Raw genomic sequence first — 15,427 nt, 5'->3', positions numbered from 1 at the left:
AAAAAAAAAAAAAAAAAAAAAAAAAAAAAACAGAAAACAAACAACAACAAAAAACCAAAACAAAACAAAAAAAGAGGGCTGGGGATATAGTTCCATGGTGGAGAACTTGTTTGGCTTAGGTTTAATCTCCTCACCTGTTCTTTACAAAGAAGGAAAGCTTAGCTGAAGTCTGCAGAGGGAAGGGAAAGGACTCACAGGAGCCCCAAAGCAGGACTGAGAGAGAGCAGACTGTGGCTGCCTTAGTACCCTGGGAAGTTCCTGAAGACGGTGCTGGAGGTGTAGGAGAACAGGATCATCAGACACTCCGTCAAAAGAAACTAGCCCACAGGACCACATGGCAGCCAGTGGAGGCTAGATGATAGCCAATACTTATAGGCACGCTTATGGTTCTGGAGGCCAGAGAGGCTCCATGACAGTGGTAGGGGCCCCTAGGTCCAAAGTACTCACTCTGTCCGGGATCCCATTTTACAGAAGAGGGAACTGAGACACAGGGGTCAAAGGTTACATGAGCCAGGTCACAGTGTGAGTGGATCATCTGGCTGATGTTATATACTGTGGTCACTTGGGTCCCAGACAGAAGAATGATTTGAGATAGGTGACTGTCTTGGCTGTCCCCTTCCTACCCCCTCCTGTGTCTTTGTGTCCTACTCCATCTACATGTGCCTAGCTGGTCTGACCTGTGCCTCTCCTTGCCAGTCTCTGAGGAACAGTGCTTGTATCAGATCTACATTGATGAGCTGTACGGAGGCCTGCAGAGACCCAGTGAGGATGAGAAGAAGAAGTGAGTCAAGGGTCTGGTCTGATGGGGCAGGGAGCTAGCCTTCCCACCCTCTCAGCACTCAGTGGGTGCTGCCTCCATTTATGCGGAGAGAAAGGCAGCAACAGTGGATGTGTCTGCCCAAGCTTGTGGCTTCTACCTTGCAGAATAGGAGGTATGAGTCCTGTGGGAAGGCCGAGGAGAGGCAGCTCCTCGGAGTCAGCCTTAAGTCAGGAGCTTCAAGGACCATGGGGAACGGGGAGTCATGCACTTCTGGTGCCAGTACACAGTGAGCTTGCAACCCCACAGCACTGACGTCACTCCGCAGGGCCTGGAGGCATCACAGCTGCCAGCCATCTCAAAAGCCAGCCTGGCTGGGTGCTGTTGTCAGAGCCCTGCTCAGATCTGGAAGCAACCACTTATAGGATCTGCTTGTTGACACTCAGCCTTGGCTTCAGGATAAGGGTGCTGGGATGAGGCAGGATATATTGACAGTTGAAGTCAGCAGTGGCCTCTCAATGTGGCCCCTGAAAGCAGAGCTGAGGTACACTTTGCCCAAGATGACTCTGGGATCTACACTCATTGGGACTTATGGCAGGCAGGCTTGCATCCTGACAGGAGTAGGCTAACATGGGCAAGTTTGGGCAGTCCAGGACAGTGCCTTAAACAGGAGAGGTGAACAAGGAGGACTTCTTGGAAGAGGAGGCCCTGTACCAGGACAGGAATGGGAAGGACCAGATCATAGTGGGGTGGGCTAGAGTGGAACAGCTTAGGTGGATATGTAACCACTGTGGGGCTTACCTGTGTCCCTGCTCCTGCTGGGTTTCCCCTGGCTCATGGCTCTTTTCCTAGGCTGGCAGAGAAGAAGGCTTCCATCGGCTACACCTATGAAGATAGTACTGTGGCAGAGGTAGAGAAGGTGGCTGAGAAGCCAGAGGAGGAGGAATCACCAGCAGAGGAGGAGAGCAACTCGGATGAAGATGAGGTCATCCCCGACATCGGTGGGGTCCCCTCTCTGCCCTCCCCACCTGCAGTCCCCGGGCATCGGTTTTGTGTCTCGCCCCTCACCCTCTGTGGGGTACCCGTGCTCACAAGGCTTCCCCTCCCACCCCCCTCAGCTACAGGGCCTCAGCCTCCTGCTATTTCCAGCCTTCCCTGTCCCTTGTCTTGCCTGTCCCCTATCTCCTGTGTGCCCCCCCTCCCCACTCCTCCCCGTTTCTGGGCACTGTTCTAGAAGATTCTTCCACCTAGGAGCTGGCCCTTCCTCTTCTACCTGGGTTGGCCTTGCTTTACTCTGGAAAGCAACTTTCCCGTTCCTAGAGCTGCCCCCATCCTTCAGCCTCTATCACTCGTACCCCATGGTCAGCTCCTCCCCTCTGGAGGCGTGCCCAGCAGGACGACTGGCACTGCCCCCCCCCCCCCATCTTGCTCTTTCTGGTGCACATGTGGACTTAGCCCCAGGCAGAGCCCAAGTCCTTCCTGCCCTTCCTCCATGTGCCACCCTGGTGCCCACCCCACCTACATCTTTTTCCACCTCCCATCCTCTTTTTCCTGCACTCCATTCACAGACTCGTCCACCCACCCCCACTGGTCCCTGCTGTGCTGGCCAGGCCCCAGCTTAGTCCTCAGAGCTGTGCCAGCATGGCAACGTCCTCCCTGAAGGTGCTCCATCTGGCAGATCTGCCCCGTCTTGGGGTGCTCCTCCCCCCCTTCTCCTGGGGCTTGGGTCCCTGACAGCCTTTCTCTTGGTGCAGACGTGGAGGTGGACGTGGATGAGCTGAACCAGGAGCAGGTGGCTGATCTCAATAAGCAGGCCACAACTTACGGCATGGCTGACGGAGATTTTGTCAGGTGAGAGTGCTGGCTGGCACGCCATACTCTTGTCCTGCCCTGGCTTCTCATCACATGCCTGCTACCAACAGCTGTTCTTAGCCTGTGAGCTATGAATTTGTTGCCCTACTTTCTGCAGAAACAGGTCTTGTCCTACAGTGTGACCTGGAAGCTACTAGTTCCTTGGGGACAGCACCCTCTAGTGGTCAGCCATACGCTCGTTCATATGACAATGATGAGCAAGCCTCTGCCACTGCCTGTATCTGTATCTGGTCATGCTACACCACGCACTTTCTTTACATCAATGGCACCAACACCAGAAACCGTTTTTGTGTGGAACTAGGGATCAGTTCCTGGTCCCTGCCCTAGTCTGATCCTAGAACCCTCTAGCCCAATGGTTCTTCCTAACCCTGCAACCCTTTAATACAGTTCATCATGTTGTAGCGACCCCAAACATAACATTATTTTCATTGCTACTTCATAAGTAATCTTTCTGGTGCTATGAATTGTAAGTATTTTTGGAGATACAGGTTTGCCAAGGTGTGAGGACCACCGGCTGAGAGCCGCTGTTGTAGTGCTTGCCCTTATGAATTAAAGGGTTGGGCTGCCAACATCACCCAGCCCAAAACAATTTTTTTTTTTTTTTTTTTTTGAAGAGAAAACCTGGAGCTATGCTGATGGCTGGCACTGTCTCTGCCTTTCACAGTTACAGGCATGGAGTAGCCACACGCACCTTTTGAAGTTTTCTTGTGGGTTCTCCTTTTTTGTTTTGTTCTGAGTTCTATGTGTTTGGGTGTTTTGCCTATATATAGTTAGTTCTGTGCATCATGTGCAGGCCAGAAGAGGGCGCTGGATCCCCTGGAGCTGGAGTTACAGGCAGTTGTAAGCTATCAGCTGTGGGTGCTTAGAACTGAACTCAAGTTCTCTGGAAGAACAGTAGGTATCCTTAACCTTTGAGCCATCTCTCCATCCCTGAGTGCCAACTCTTTTAAACCAGCACAGAGGGAACCTAAAGAGGGTGCCTCACAACCAGTTCCAGGGCATCCTGCACCCTCTTCTGACCTCCAGGAGCAACAGGTACAAATGTGATGCACAGACATACGCCCAGGCAAAGCATACAGAAAACAGATTTAAAACCAGCTTTTTTAGGTGTTCAATAAAATCTATTGAATGGATCAGAGAAATTAGGTGTAGTAGCACATACCTATGATTCTGCAATCTAGAGGCTAAACCAAGAAGATGATGAGTTCAAAGCTAGCCTGACAGAACAAGACCCCATCAAAGGGAAGGGCAGGAAAGGAAAGGACGGGGTAGGGTAGTGCGTGCCTACACATCCTTTGGTACTAGGATTATATAGTGAGTTCAAGACCAACTAGCCTGTACAACAAAGACCTGCCTGGGAGGAAGGACAGAGTAGTCAGGGACTGCGGCGTAACATCAGGTCCCCTTTACCAGGGCTCTGCCCACTCTGTGACCTGTGGGCACATCCTTCATGCTGATTCTAACTTCCTCTGCAGGATGCTACGGAAAGACAAGGAGGAAGCAGAGGCCATCAAACATGCCAAGGCCCTGGAGGAGGAGAAAGCCATGTACTCGGTGAGGTCTGGGTAGAGTTCAGGGGGCAAGAGTGTCTCCAGTGAGGGCACACTCCTCAACATCCTGGACTCCCCATCTAGGGCCGTCGTTCCCGGAGACAGCGAAGAGAATTCCGGGAGAAGCGGCTGAGGGGCCGCAAGATCAGCCCTCCCAGGTAGGATTTCTACCCTGCGCAGCCTTCCTCAACCGCCAGGGGCTCAAGAGTGAAGCCTGGCCTTGGCAAAGAGTAGTAATGATACACCTGGGGCGACAATTATAGAGCTAGGAGTAGCCTTGGAGGCATTTGAATGCCTTCCTCGGCCACCTGCCCCCACTTCTCAGTCACCCTGCTGAACTGGGGACTCTTGGGGAATGGGACGGGAGGTTGCTGGGGATGGCTGGGGAAATTGGGGCCAGAACTCAGGGCCCAATCACAGCCCACTTGTGTTGGTTAGTGTCAGGTCTACAGGGTCCAGATAAAGTGGCTCCCTTCTTGAAGCTACAGTTTCCTCCATTGCAAAGTGGAGAGAGGCCTAGACCACTTCCCACAGTGACGTCTTTAGAGAGGATTAGGTAGAGCAGTTGCACATGAGTGGAGAAGAATCTGGAAGCCCTGGGTAAATGTCTGAGGAAGCATTGGGAGTGACAGTGGTGTGAGGTTAGCTGCAGGCCACAGGCCCTTCACACATGACAATGTCACCCTAGGGTGCACAATCTGCAGCACTGGGGTTCAGGGTGGGATAGGCCCAGGTTCACACCAGCCAGACTGGTCTCAGCGCTCCTGACCTTCCCTGTTCTCTCTATAGTTATGCCCGCCGAGACAGCCCCACCTATGACCCCTATAAGCGGTAAGTGTCAGTGCCCTGGAATAAGCTGTCATTGTTTTTGGGTCACTCCTGTGGCAGATGGCATCCTGTGGTCTATGGGTTGGGTCTATATCAGTTTTACTTTTCCAAAATTTTTTTAAAATTCAGAATCTCTTTTTCTTCCAATGGTAACATACAGGCATGTGATACAATCAAGTAGAACATAAAGGGACATGGAGATTGGGTGTCTTCAACACAAGACTCCCAGAATTAGTGAGAAATGCAAGTGGCCAGGGTGCTGTCACAGGGTGTTGGGTTGTAGAGGGCAGTCCAATCTAACTTGCCTCCATCTCTCCTAAGGCCAGGGGTTGGGGCCTGGTGGGCCAGGGGCAGAGGCCTTTTGTGTTGGCCTGCTTTTCCCTAAAGAGAGTTCCACTAGACCCAGTGTTTTGTGGGATGGAATTAGCAGAGGACCTCCTCTCCTGGTTAACAGGAAGCCCCTCACTGTGTTTTGCTACTGTTCTAGGCTGGAGCCCAGGGTCTCTTGCTTATAGGGAAAGCCTTCTTTGAGCTACACCCAGGCTTTCCGTTTTTTACTAGCACAGAAGCCAGCTATTTTTGTTTTGTTTGTTTTTGCTTTGTTGTTGTTTATTAAGACAAGGACTTTTTTTTTTTTTAATTTATTACATTTAAGTACACTGTAGCTATCTTCAGACACACCAGAAGAGGGCATCAGATCTCATTAAGGACGGTTGTGAGCCACCATGTGGTTGATGGGATTTGAACTTAGGATCTCCGAAAGAGCAGTCAGTGCTCTTAACTGCTGAGCCATCTCTCCAGCCCAAGACAAGGACTCTTATGTAGCCCTGGCTGTCCTGGAACTCTCTATGTAGTGTAGACTAGGCTGGCCTCAAACTCAGATCTGCCAGCCCTAGCCTTCTCATTGCTGGGATTAAGGGTGTGTGCCACCACCCCCACTACCCCCGCCCACTTTCTTTTGTGAAAACTTACATTTATCAGTCTGGGTGGTGTTGGTGAATTTGTGCCACAGAGCTGAAGGTAAAAAAAGGACAGCTTAGTCAATTCTCATTCTACCGCGTGGATTCTGGGATTGACCCGGGGTTGTCAGGCTTGCAGGCAAGAGCCTTTACCTTCAGAGCTATCCCACCAGCCACAGACTTATTTAGTAATTTTTTTTGGGGGGGGGGGGAACAAGGTCTTTCTATGTAGCTCTTGACCTCGCTATGGATGTATACCAGGCTGGCCTTGAACTCACACATCCCACTAGGGCCATGGTACAGCTGGGGCTCTGAGTGCTGCCTTCCTTTTGCCCACCCTCGGGCTGCAGGTCTCCTTCGGAATCAAGTTCCGAGTCCCGCTCCCGCTCTCGCTCCCCGAGCCCAGGCCGCGAAGAAAAAATCACTTTCATCACCAGTTTTGGAGGCAGCGACGAGGAGGCAGCTGCTGCAGCTGCTGCAGCCGCCGCATCCGGGGCTGCCCCAGGGAAGCCCCCTGCGCCTCCCCAACCGGGTGGCCCGGCTCCAGGCCGTAATGCCAGTGCCCGGTCGGTAACGCTCGTGCCCACCCTTGCGGACCGCCGGAGGAGGGACGGGCCCTCTAGGGCAGTGTCGCTCACAAACCCTGTTTTCCTGCAGCCGCCGCTCCTCTTCGTCCTCCGCGTCCAGGACCTCCAGCTCCCGATCCAGTTCACGCTCCAGCTCGCGCTCCCGCCGTGGGTATTACCGTTCTGGCCGCCACGCGCGCTCCCGCTCCCGTTCCTGGTCCCGCTCACGCTCCCGTTCCCGGCGCTATTCGCGATCCCGCAGCCACGGACGGCGGCACTCAGACGGCGGTTCCCGCGACGGACACCGCTACTCACGTTCGCCAGCCCGGCGTGGCGGGTACGTGCCCCGCCGAAGGAGCAGGTCTGTGATCCAGAGTGTTTGCGTTAGGGCAGGAGTGGGTACTGGGGAGGCGGGCTGGGGACTGACCAGGCCAGCCCCTCTTCTCTTGGGAGGCACCTGATTGGAAGCAGAACGGGAGCCTCGTGGGCGGGGTAACAGTCTTTGAAGAAGAGGGCAGATTTGCGGGGGACTGAGGATCTTGGGCTGTGGCTGTTCTTAAGTTTGTTTGGGGAAAGCAGCAGTGGAAAGTTTGGATAGGGCCAGGCTTAGTGACAGAGCTGGACTTTCTTCACCTGTAGAACAGACAAGACGCCAGTCATTAACTGCCAGGGGAACCCTTATCTTTCTGTTGCTCTAAGGAGGTTGAACGTACATGTTACCAGGCTGAGTATACACTTAGTACTGATGACAAGTACTAGTCAGCCTAGGGAGATTGATTATGTGCTTGGAAACTGGCTTCTGGGTCTTCCCTATAGCATGACCACTGGCTGCAGGGTGGGGCCTATCACAAATTGAATGCCAGCCTGGGTGTAACTGCTCTTGAGAGTACTACTAGTACTCCAAGCAGGGAAACCGTGGAGCTGTGCAACTACGCAGAACTTATAGATTTACCAATCTACAAGTAGGATAGGGAGCACCAGAGGTATGGAGGAAAATGAATGCCCTGAGGGAGAGAAGTGCGTCCCACAGATTCATGGATTCAGGGAGCAGCTGGGGCATTCTGAGGGAAGTACATGGGAGAAGTGCTGTACCCTGCAGGAGGCCTATGGATTTGGGAATTGGGGTGACTTCCTGTAGGTCCCTGGAGCCTCACAGCCCTCCACCTCTGCTCCACCTAGGAGCCGCTCCCGTTCAGGTGACCGCTACAAGAGGGGTGCCCGTGGCCCCAGGCACCATAGCAGCAGTCATAGCCGCAGCAGCTGGTCCCTCAGCCCTTCCCGAAGCCGCAGTCTGACCCGTAGTGGAAGCCGAAGCCAGAGCCGGAGCAGAAGCCGCAGCCATAGCCACAGCCAGAGCCAGAGTCACTCGCCATCGCCCCCAAGGGAGAAGCTGACCAGGCCGGCAGCGTCCCCTGCTGTGGGCGAGAAGCTGAAAAAGTGAGTTAGGGGCCTGGCTGGTGCTGAGGGAGCCCCCACTCAGTTTATTTTGAGTTTATTTTGTTTATGTGACAGCACCCTGGCTGTTCTGGGAGGTGTGTGCACTGCAGGGTAGGGTCAGTACTATCATGGCCTTGGCTTGAGTAAGCTGTCAGAGAGAGAAGGATGTGATCCTGCCTAGGTTCTGGGGGTCAGGAACATATCCTGAGGAATCTGGACTCCATGGCTGAGATAGCAGGCCCGAGGCCTATGGTAAGACTGGCATTGCCATTTTCTCTCAAAACCCAGGACCGAACCTGCCGCTGGTAAAGAGACAGGAGCTGCCAAAGTCAGTAAGAATTTGGAACTCGCCCGTCTAATTCCTGTCAGCAGCAGTGTCCAGAGCTGGGCCCGGCGGGCCTGCAGGGGGCCCAGGGGGAGGGGAGAGCCAGCCCAGGGACTGGGGAAGGGCTACCCAGGCAAACTAAGTCCCATCCCTGCCTCCCACGGGGCTCCAGCTGGCCCCCAAGTCCCAGGCTCTTGGCTGAGGTGGGCTGGGTGAGCTCTGGGCACCCACGCCTCTCCCGCCCCTTCTCCCCTAGCCCAAGCTAACCCCACAGGAGAGGCTGAAGCTGCGGATGCAGAAGGCTCTGAACCGCCAGTGTAAGTCCTGCCTCCGGTCCAGGTAGTGCTGTGGGAAGAATGGGCTGACCCCCACTTGAGCCTCCCTCAGCAGGTCAGATTGGCATGGGTACTGTGAACACATCCCTCAATCTCACACCTTCCCTCTACAGTCAAGGCGGATAAGAAGGCAGCTCAAGAGAAGATGATCCAGCAGGAGCATGAGCGGCAGGTCGGGCTGTGCTCAGATGGGCAGGGCACACAGGTGGAGTGGGGGGCTGGGCCACCCCTCACAGCTGTTTCTGCTGCAGGAGCGAGAGGATGAACTTCGAGCCATGGCCCGAAAGATCCGAATGAAGTAAGGCCCCGACCTGTGGTGGACCCAGCCTCCTGTTGTTGGAGCCCTCTGGCTCCTTTCATTGGTCCTGAAGCCCATTGCCATTGCTGTCCTCTTCCCTCTGGGAGCCTGTTCTCCAGATGCCCTAGGCCTTTCACCTTCTAACCTCATGTCTGAGCAGTATACTAAAACTTCCTGGCCTCCCCATGCCTGGTAACTGTGTCCTTGGCATTTGATGCCTAACAAGTGGTGAAGTAAGACTGCCTGTGGTGGGTCTCTTGGCCCAACAGCTTTTCCCTCTTCTCTTCTTTCTCTTCCTCCACTCTATGTTGGGCAGTAGTTAGAGCCTGGGTCCAGATCATAGGCTTGGGGTTTAGTTTCAGCTATCTTAAGTCTCTGATCAGGTGGCTCTGGGGTGGGTCACCCCCTCAGTGTCCACCAAACTAGGCAGCTAGGATTGCTACCTGAAGACCTCAGTTGGCCAGGACTCTTTGGCAGAGCCTGGGCTGTTGCACTGTGTATTGGCAAAGAGGGTAGCCAGTCAGGGATGGGGCCTGTTCCTGTCAGTTCTTTCTGCTTTGTTATAGTGGAGGAACAAACATTTTGCTTTCTTGAGGTAGCTCAGTTGTCTTCCACTGTTCAAGTGGGGATGTCTCTGATCTCTGTGGTAAGCCATGCCACCAACTATGGGAGGGCCTGCTGCCTAGGCCAGCTCCTGCTTGTCATTTCTTTACAATATATATAATTTGCCTTTTTTTTTTCTTTTTTTTGAGATAAGTGTTTCACAGTGTAGATCTAGGTAGCCTGTAACTCACTCTGTAGCCCAGATTATCTTTGATTTCATAGCAATCCTGCTTCATCTTCCCAAGTGCTGGGATTACAGGCATGGAATCTATCTTGGTGTGAGAGGGAGGGAGAGTGTGCCAGCCAACCAGTGCACGTGCATGTGTGTGGAGGCCGGGGGGATAACTTTTAGGTAGCAGGACTCTGCTTCCAGTGTAGGACTGAGGGCAGAACTTCGGCACAGGGCTTACTCTGAGCTGTCACATGTCATTGTGTTGTGGCTTGCTCTTTATTGAATGTCAGACATAGCTGTCGGGTGGAGGAAGAGGACAGGACAGGACAGGCATAGTGTTTTCATGCCTTTTACAATTCCACAGGAGGGTCATGAGTTCAAGACCAATCCTAGCTACACCGACCATCTTCTCAAAGACAGGACTCTAGAAGAATCACCAGGGACTAAATTTGGCTTCTGTTTGTTGGTCATATTGGTTTCTGGCATTGTCTGCCATCTCACTTTACTACATCCTTGTCTGAACTTTAATTTTTTTGCTCCACTATTCTCTGGATAGGATCATGGTCCTTCTCACAGGCCCCCTGGGAGAGCAGGGCGCAGACAAGGTTGCAAGGATTCCCAGACTTGGCTGTGGGAAGACAGTTGGCCAGTCCTCTAAATAGGTCTGGCTTTCCTGGTCTAGATAGAGAGGCTGTACAGCCCAGCAGGTGCTCACCCCTCCCTGTTGGTTGCCTCCCCTCTCCCCTTGCAGGGAGCGAGAGCGGAGAGAAAAGGAGAGAGAAGAATGGGAACGCCAGTATAGCCGCCAGAGCCGCTCGCCCTCCCCAAGATACAGTGAGTGCCCCCCCCTGCAGTAACCAGGGTCAGGAGACCCTTAGAAAGCAGCTGGATATTGTGGGGAGCTTACCTCTGAGTGGGACCTCAGAAGCACTTCTGCTTCAAATAAAAACTTCATTTGTAACTTGACAATCAGCAACTTGGGTAGACAGTGATCACCAAACTCAGGGTCAGCCTTGACTGCAAAGCCCCAGGCCCCAGCCAGAGGCCAGCACTGTAGAGTCTGAGGTAGGAGGGTGGCTTGATTTGGTATTTGGGAACAGCCTATATTACACAGAGAGACTCCATAAGTCCTAGACAGCCAGATGTTGCAGTGTATCCCCTAGGAAGGATCTCTTGAGTTTGAGGCCAAGTCTGGTCTACATAGTTAAGACACTGCTTGAAGCACACACCGTGCATCTGTCCCTTTAGTGCTAAGAATGTGGGGGGAGGGGCTTGATCCTGGCACAGTGATGGCCTGGCAAAGGTGAGGCACCAAGATGGCCCATCAGAGGCTGGCTGGTATCACATCACCCTCCTTTTCTTTTCAGGTCGGGAGTACAGTTCTTCCCGAAGGTGAGGCTGCTGGCCCAGTCACCATGGGTGACCCTCCAAGTCTTCTAAGAAGTCCCCCATGTCCCTTCATTTGGTGGGGTTGTACTTGTTCCCTAGAGAAGGCACTCCACACTCCCTCCATACTCCAGTCTCCAGGCATGTTGGTGCATGTGAAGGAGGCTCCCAGCAATCCCAACCTCAAGTCTTCCATTTCTCTGCAGGCGCTCGAGGTCCAGGTCCCGAAGCCCCCATTACAGACATTAGGCAGAAGACTGAGTTGGGGCTGTTCTGCTGCAGAACTGTAGTGAAATAAAAGCTCACATTATTTAATGGACCTCACCACACGCCGTCCTCTAATTTAGAACTCCCAGGCTAGATGCAGCTGGAAACCCCTGCAGGTGCTGTGGCCTGCAGGGTGTGGTGAGGCCTGCAGGGGCAGGAGGAAGGGGCCAATCCAGTCAAGGGCCCAGACTGTGGCATGTGTGGACAGGGCCAGCGGCTGACGGGCTAGGACTGGACTGCACCCAGGAGCCTCTGGTGACAGGTCCAGGCCTCTCCCTGCCCCTGGCCTCACCCACACCAAGAACCGGGAGCACGGCTTTCTGTGCCAGTCCTCCAGTGCCCAAGGCACTTACCCCCCACTCCAAACCGGTCTGTCCAGCTGTCCACACTATGGAGGGGGAACCTCCCACCTCAGACACCCCAAGAAAGTCCAGGCACAAGAATAAGTAGGAGATGGTTTATTCACAGAGGAAAGACTTAAGTGCCTGCCCATTTCTACTTGAAGTGACACCTCTACAGAACAGGTCTCAGGCCATCACCGGGTGCTTCTGTCACAGGGCACAAAGCAGTGCAGGCACTTATACAGTTTTACCAGACAGTTGAGCTTGCTGCTTGTGCCCAGGCACAAGCACAGGGACACTGGTCACTCGCCAGTGTTGCTGCTGTTGGTGAAGGACTTCGCCCCCAGGCCCATTGCTCTTCCTAGGTGTTGTCTTTACAGGGTCAGTCCTCTCTACTTTGACAGTGGCTTCCCAGCCAACAAAACCTGAACCCCCTTGAGCTCCGCTGCCAGGGGCCCCAGGTTCCTGGACTCCTGCTGTGGCTGCAGCTCCAGCCTTCTCCACATTCTGGCATGGTAGCATGCTGGCTGGAGCAGCTGCATAGGCAGCTGGTTCTGGAGGGGCTGCTGGGGAGAATCCCCAGTTACTGGTGGAAGTGGAGGGTCTCCTCCCAGCTGTTGGCTGCCGATGGGTCCTCCCAGCTGTTGGCTGCCGATGGGTCCTCCCAGTTGTTGGCTGCCGATGGATCTTCTTGTGTCTGTTCAGCTTGCTGCTCTGAGCACAGGAATAGGAACACTGGTCACAGGAGTAGGGCCGCTCACCAGTGTGGGAACGCATATGGACCTTGAGGTTGCTGAAAGAGCTGAGGGTCTTGTTACACAAATCGCAGGTGGGGCTCCGCCGGGCAGCACTTCTCACTGGAGGGGGCTTGTCCTTAACTGGCCCTACCACTGCCACTGCTGACATGGCTGCAGCCACCTCAGCCAGGCCCAGCAGTGGAGCCTCTGGGGTCAGCAGAGGAGCCTCTGGGGTCAGCAATTGTTCTGTCTGGTAGATGCATAGCCCATGGTCCCACTGGGCATGGCACAGCAACTTCCAAGCACTCGGGTACTGTCTGCCACATTGGAGGCAGCTCAGAGCCTTCAGTTCTTTGGATTCTGGAAGGGGAAGAAAGGGCAGGGAACCACTGTTAAGCCAACAGTACCACCCCAATGGGATTCTGCATGACAAAGATGCTGCCCTCAGGGAACCTCCTGAAGTGTAAACAGGTTTTGCTGTTCCTGGTAGAGGGGGGCCACCAAGGCATTGGAGAAGCAGGGACAGAGGCTCAAAAAGCAAATCTTAGTATGAAGACTCAGAGCTGGGGCTCAGGCACAGAAACACCACTTACTGGAGGAGGTGGGCTGGTGTCTGGATTCCAAATTTGATGTTTTTCTAGACCCACAGTGTCTAGAAGTGTCTACAGGGCACTTAACAGACCTACCCAATCCCAGACAGTCCTGGATGGGGTGGCCTTTATGTTAACAGGCCAAAGCTAAGCAGAGACTCAAACTCAAGGCTTTTCCTCCCTAGCTATGTAACCTTGGACTAGACCCATCCTCTCTGCCTGTTTCCTAAATTGCTAGAGTATGGGAATCTGAGGGGCCCCTACCAGGGTTGTGACCTCAAAGAGGGGACAGCTGAGAGCTTTGGTCCCTGTAAGGCCTCAAACGAAGTTGCTTTAGATATCAAAATAGAGCTAAACCAGAGGTGGTGGCACACGCCTTTAATCCCAGCTCTTGGGAGGCAGAGACAAGCAGATCTTTGGGAGTTGGGAGGCCAGCCTGGTCTACTTAAAGAGTTCTAGGCGCCTCAGGGCCATGTAGAAGCCCAGTCTCAAAGCACACACAGCTATCCAGGCCTGTAATAACTAATACCAGCTGCTTAGGCTAGTATGAGACCCTGTCTAACCCAGTGACCCACACCAAGTGCCCACCGAGTATTGCTATTCAGATGAACCCATCTTAGCCCCAACGTTAACCAAAGCTGATTGGATTACAGACCCTCCCTGGCACAGCTCCAAATTTAATTACATTTCCCAAGTTCCACCTGGGCACCGCACTGGGGGGCTGGAAATTCAAGTTCGGATCAAGTCTTAAAATCTCACAACCAACAAGAGCGCCCTCGACGGACCAAGCACCGCGCAGAGTTTTAATTCCTCCCAACACTCACTCAGCTGGGAGATCCCAGCAAGGGGAACAAGCCTGATGCCCCTTCCTTGGTTCAGAACTGTCTGAACCTCAATGAGAAGGATCAAAACACAGTAGGTGTAGTACCCTCCATTTGGCTTCCCAGGCCACTGTCCCCATCCTCCACTGGGTCCCTACTGCCAACCCCGGTCCAGCCACCTGGTCAGTTATTTCTGTCCACGGGAAAGGAAGTGAAACTAAATTAGGGGTGTACGGCAAAACCCCGTGGTGGGCTGGCCACACCTTGTGGGTGGCCTTCCTCCGATGCCCAGCTCCCACCCCATCTCTAGTCCCTGCCCTGGGACAAGCAAGACCAGGCCACGCCTAGGTTCTACCCTAAGGGGAGCAAGGAGAAAGGGGAAGTAATGATTGGTGCTCCATCCGTCCACCTTAGCTCCTGCGCAGGGCAGGAAGCCCAACCCTGGATCAGGAGTGCACTGTACTCTGAATTACTTACCTGAGATGGGGTCGGAGACTTGGAGAAGCTGACAGCCTTGTTTTTTGTGATCCATGAAAGCGATGATGGCCCCTAATGGGAAGATCTTCCTGCAGCGGCCGCAGGTCAACAGATCTGGGTGCATGTCGGTCCAGTGGTGGCGGTCTGCAGGGAGGAAGCGGGTGGTGAGCGGTGGGGTGGAGCCCGGCTCCGGGTGAGGGCTCCAAGGTGGAGAGGGGAAACCCAGAGGTCAGAGGGGAGGGCTGGGGAAGCTAGGCTGGTCCCGGGGCCATCCCCAGGGGAGAGGCACCCACCCGAAGGTCCCGATGCAAGCAGGGGCGAGCGCTAGGAACTCACCGGAAGACTTAGAACTCAAAGGCATCCGCGGGGCACACGTGGTGGGCGCGCCGAGGGGGTACGAGGCGGTTTGGAGTTGATGCTCCATACCGAAGACCCCGGACGTGGGCTTGTCCCTCGCGAACCAGGGCAGCTGCGCCGAGGACCCCAGGTTGCGGTCCGGCTTTACATCTATGACAAGGTCGGGCATCTCCACGTCGGCGTCCGGCTCCGGATCTAAGCGGCAAGGCACGCGGCCGGCCTTGCGGCGGGACATAGGGCGAGAGCGCAGACCCAGGCAGTGCGCGCGACGGCCAGCGCTCAGGTGAGTGAGTGGCTATGGGCGACCGGCGCCGAACTTTTTACACGTGCTGATCCTTGTCTCCGCCCATTGGGGCGGGGTCTTTGCAGGGCCAGTCGCGGCGGTCAAACTCGACCTTCCCCGCCCAGTCCGCTGCCCGGGGACCAGTTCGCAAATCGTGCCCTCCTCCACTGGGCTTATTTTCACCGGGGAGGGTGACAAAAGCTGTTCCCAATGCCCCCCTCCTCGCCCCACCACCCGGCGCTGGGGATACCTGAGGCTCGGGATGCCGTGCCTCACGCCCCAAGCAAGAAGTGGTGGACATCTCTCACTAAAGGGGACGTATACTAAGAAAATTTCACTTTAAACCTTTTTCTTTCTTTTTTGTCTTTTAAGTCCGAACTAGCTATGTAACGGATGATGGCTTGGACCTTCTTGATCTTCTTCCACCTCTCCAGCGGTGGTTTTACAAGGGTGCATCACTACACAT

General features: G+C 54.3%; 2 protein-coding genes across 6 annotated transcripts in view; one reads left to right on the top strand and one right to left on the bottom strand.

The window, feature by feature from the left end:
• Clasrp (CLK4 associating serine/arginine rich protein) overlaps positions 1 to 11,412 on the top strand; it is a 24,421-nt gene extending 13,009 nt beyond the window's left edge. The window contains exons 6-21 of one of the 5 annotated variants that reach the window (XR_004122917.1): positions 697 to 781; positions 1,610 to 1,758; positions 2,512 to 2,608; positions 4,105 to 4,183; positions 4,264 to 4,337; positions 4,969 to 5,010; positions 6,317 to 6,532; positions 6,624 to 6,893; positions 7,712 to 7,969; positions 8,258 to 8,301; positions 8,551 to 8,611; positions 8,743 to 8,801; positions 8,881 to 8,927; positions 10,454 to 10,536; positions 11,070 to 11,094; positions 11,295 to 11,412. Coding sequence is in view for 3 of the 5 variants with exons in the window: in XM_031385581.1 (XP_031241441.1) it covers positions 697 to 781; positions 1,610 to 1,758; positions 2,512 to 2,608; positions 4,105 to 4,183; positions 4,264 to 4,337; positions 4,969 to 5,010; positions 6,317 to 6,532; positions 6,624 to 6,893; positions 7,712 to 7,969; positions 8,258 to 8,297; positions 8,551 to 8,611; positions 8,743 to 8,801; positions 8,881 to 8,927; positions 10,430 to 10,536; positions 11,070 to 11,094; positions 11,295 to 11,337 (1,652 nt within the window). In the remaining 2 variants the exon portion in view is untranslated. Of the gene's footprint in view, positions 1 to 696; positions 782 to 1,609; positions 1,759 to 2,511; positions 2,609 to 4,104; positions 4,184 to 4,263; positions 4,338 to 4,968; positions 5,011 to 6,316; positions 6,533 to 6,623; positions 6,894 to 7,711; positions 7,970 to 8,257; positions 8,302 to 8,550; positions 8,612 to 8,742; positions 8,802 to 8,880; positions 8,928 to 10,429; positions 10,537 to 11,069; positions 11,095 to 11,294 lie in introns of those variants that run through there. The other 4 variants (XM_031385583.1, XM_031385582.1, XM_031385581.1 and 1 more) reach the window with 4 other exon arrangements.
• A 388-nt stretch (positions 11,413 to 11,800) lies between these two features.
• Positions 11,801 to 15,001, bottom strand: Znf296 (zinc finger protein 296). Its single transcript, XM_031385584.1, has 3 exons — positions 14,658 to 15,001; positions 14,322 to 14,465; positions 11,801 to 12,793 (listed from the first exon to the last, which is right to left on the bottom strand). The coding sequence occupies exons 1-3, from the start codon at positions 14,911 to 14,913 to the stop codon at positions 11,934 to 11,936; spliced, it is 1,260 nt and encodes a 419-aa protein (XP_031241444.1). The 5' UTR covers positions 14,914 to 15,001; the 3' UTR covers positions 11,801 to 11,933.
• Positions 15,002 to 15,427: the final 426 nt, after the last annotated feature.

Source organism: Mastomys coucha, unplaced genomic scaffold (assembly GCF_008632895.1).
Source record: "Mastomys coucha isolate ucsf_1 unplaced genomic scaffold, UCSF_Mcou_1 pScaffold21, whole genome shotgun sequence".
Lineage (NCBI taxonomy): Eukaryota > Metazoa > Chordata > Mammalia > Rodentia > Muridae > Mastomys > Mastomys coucha.
Note: the sequence above shows the minus strand (reverse complement) of the source record. Positions and strands in the feature narration are given on the sequence as shown.

Bases quoted from the DNA above. Each gene is read 5' to 3' on its own strand.
- Znf296 (XM_031385584.1), bottom strand. From the start codon at position 14,913: ATGTCCCGCCGCAAGGCCGGCCGCGTGCCTTGCCGCTTAGATCCGGAG. The intron at 14,466-14,657 runs GTGAGTTCCTAG...TCCTCCCTGCAG, and splicing joins TTTGAGTTCTAAGTCTTCCG to ACCGCCACCACTGGACCGAC. The intron at 12,794-14,321 runs GTAAGTAATTCA...TTCCCCTTCCAG, and splicing joins AGTCTCCGACCCCATCTCAG to AATCCAAAGAACTGAAGGCT.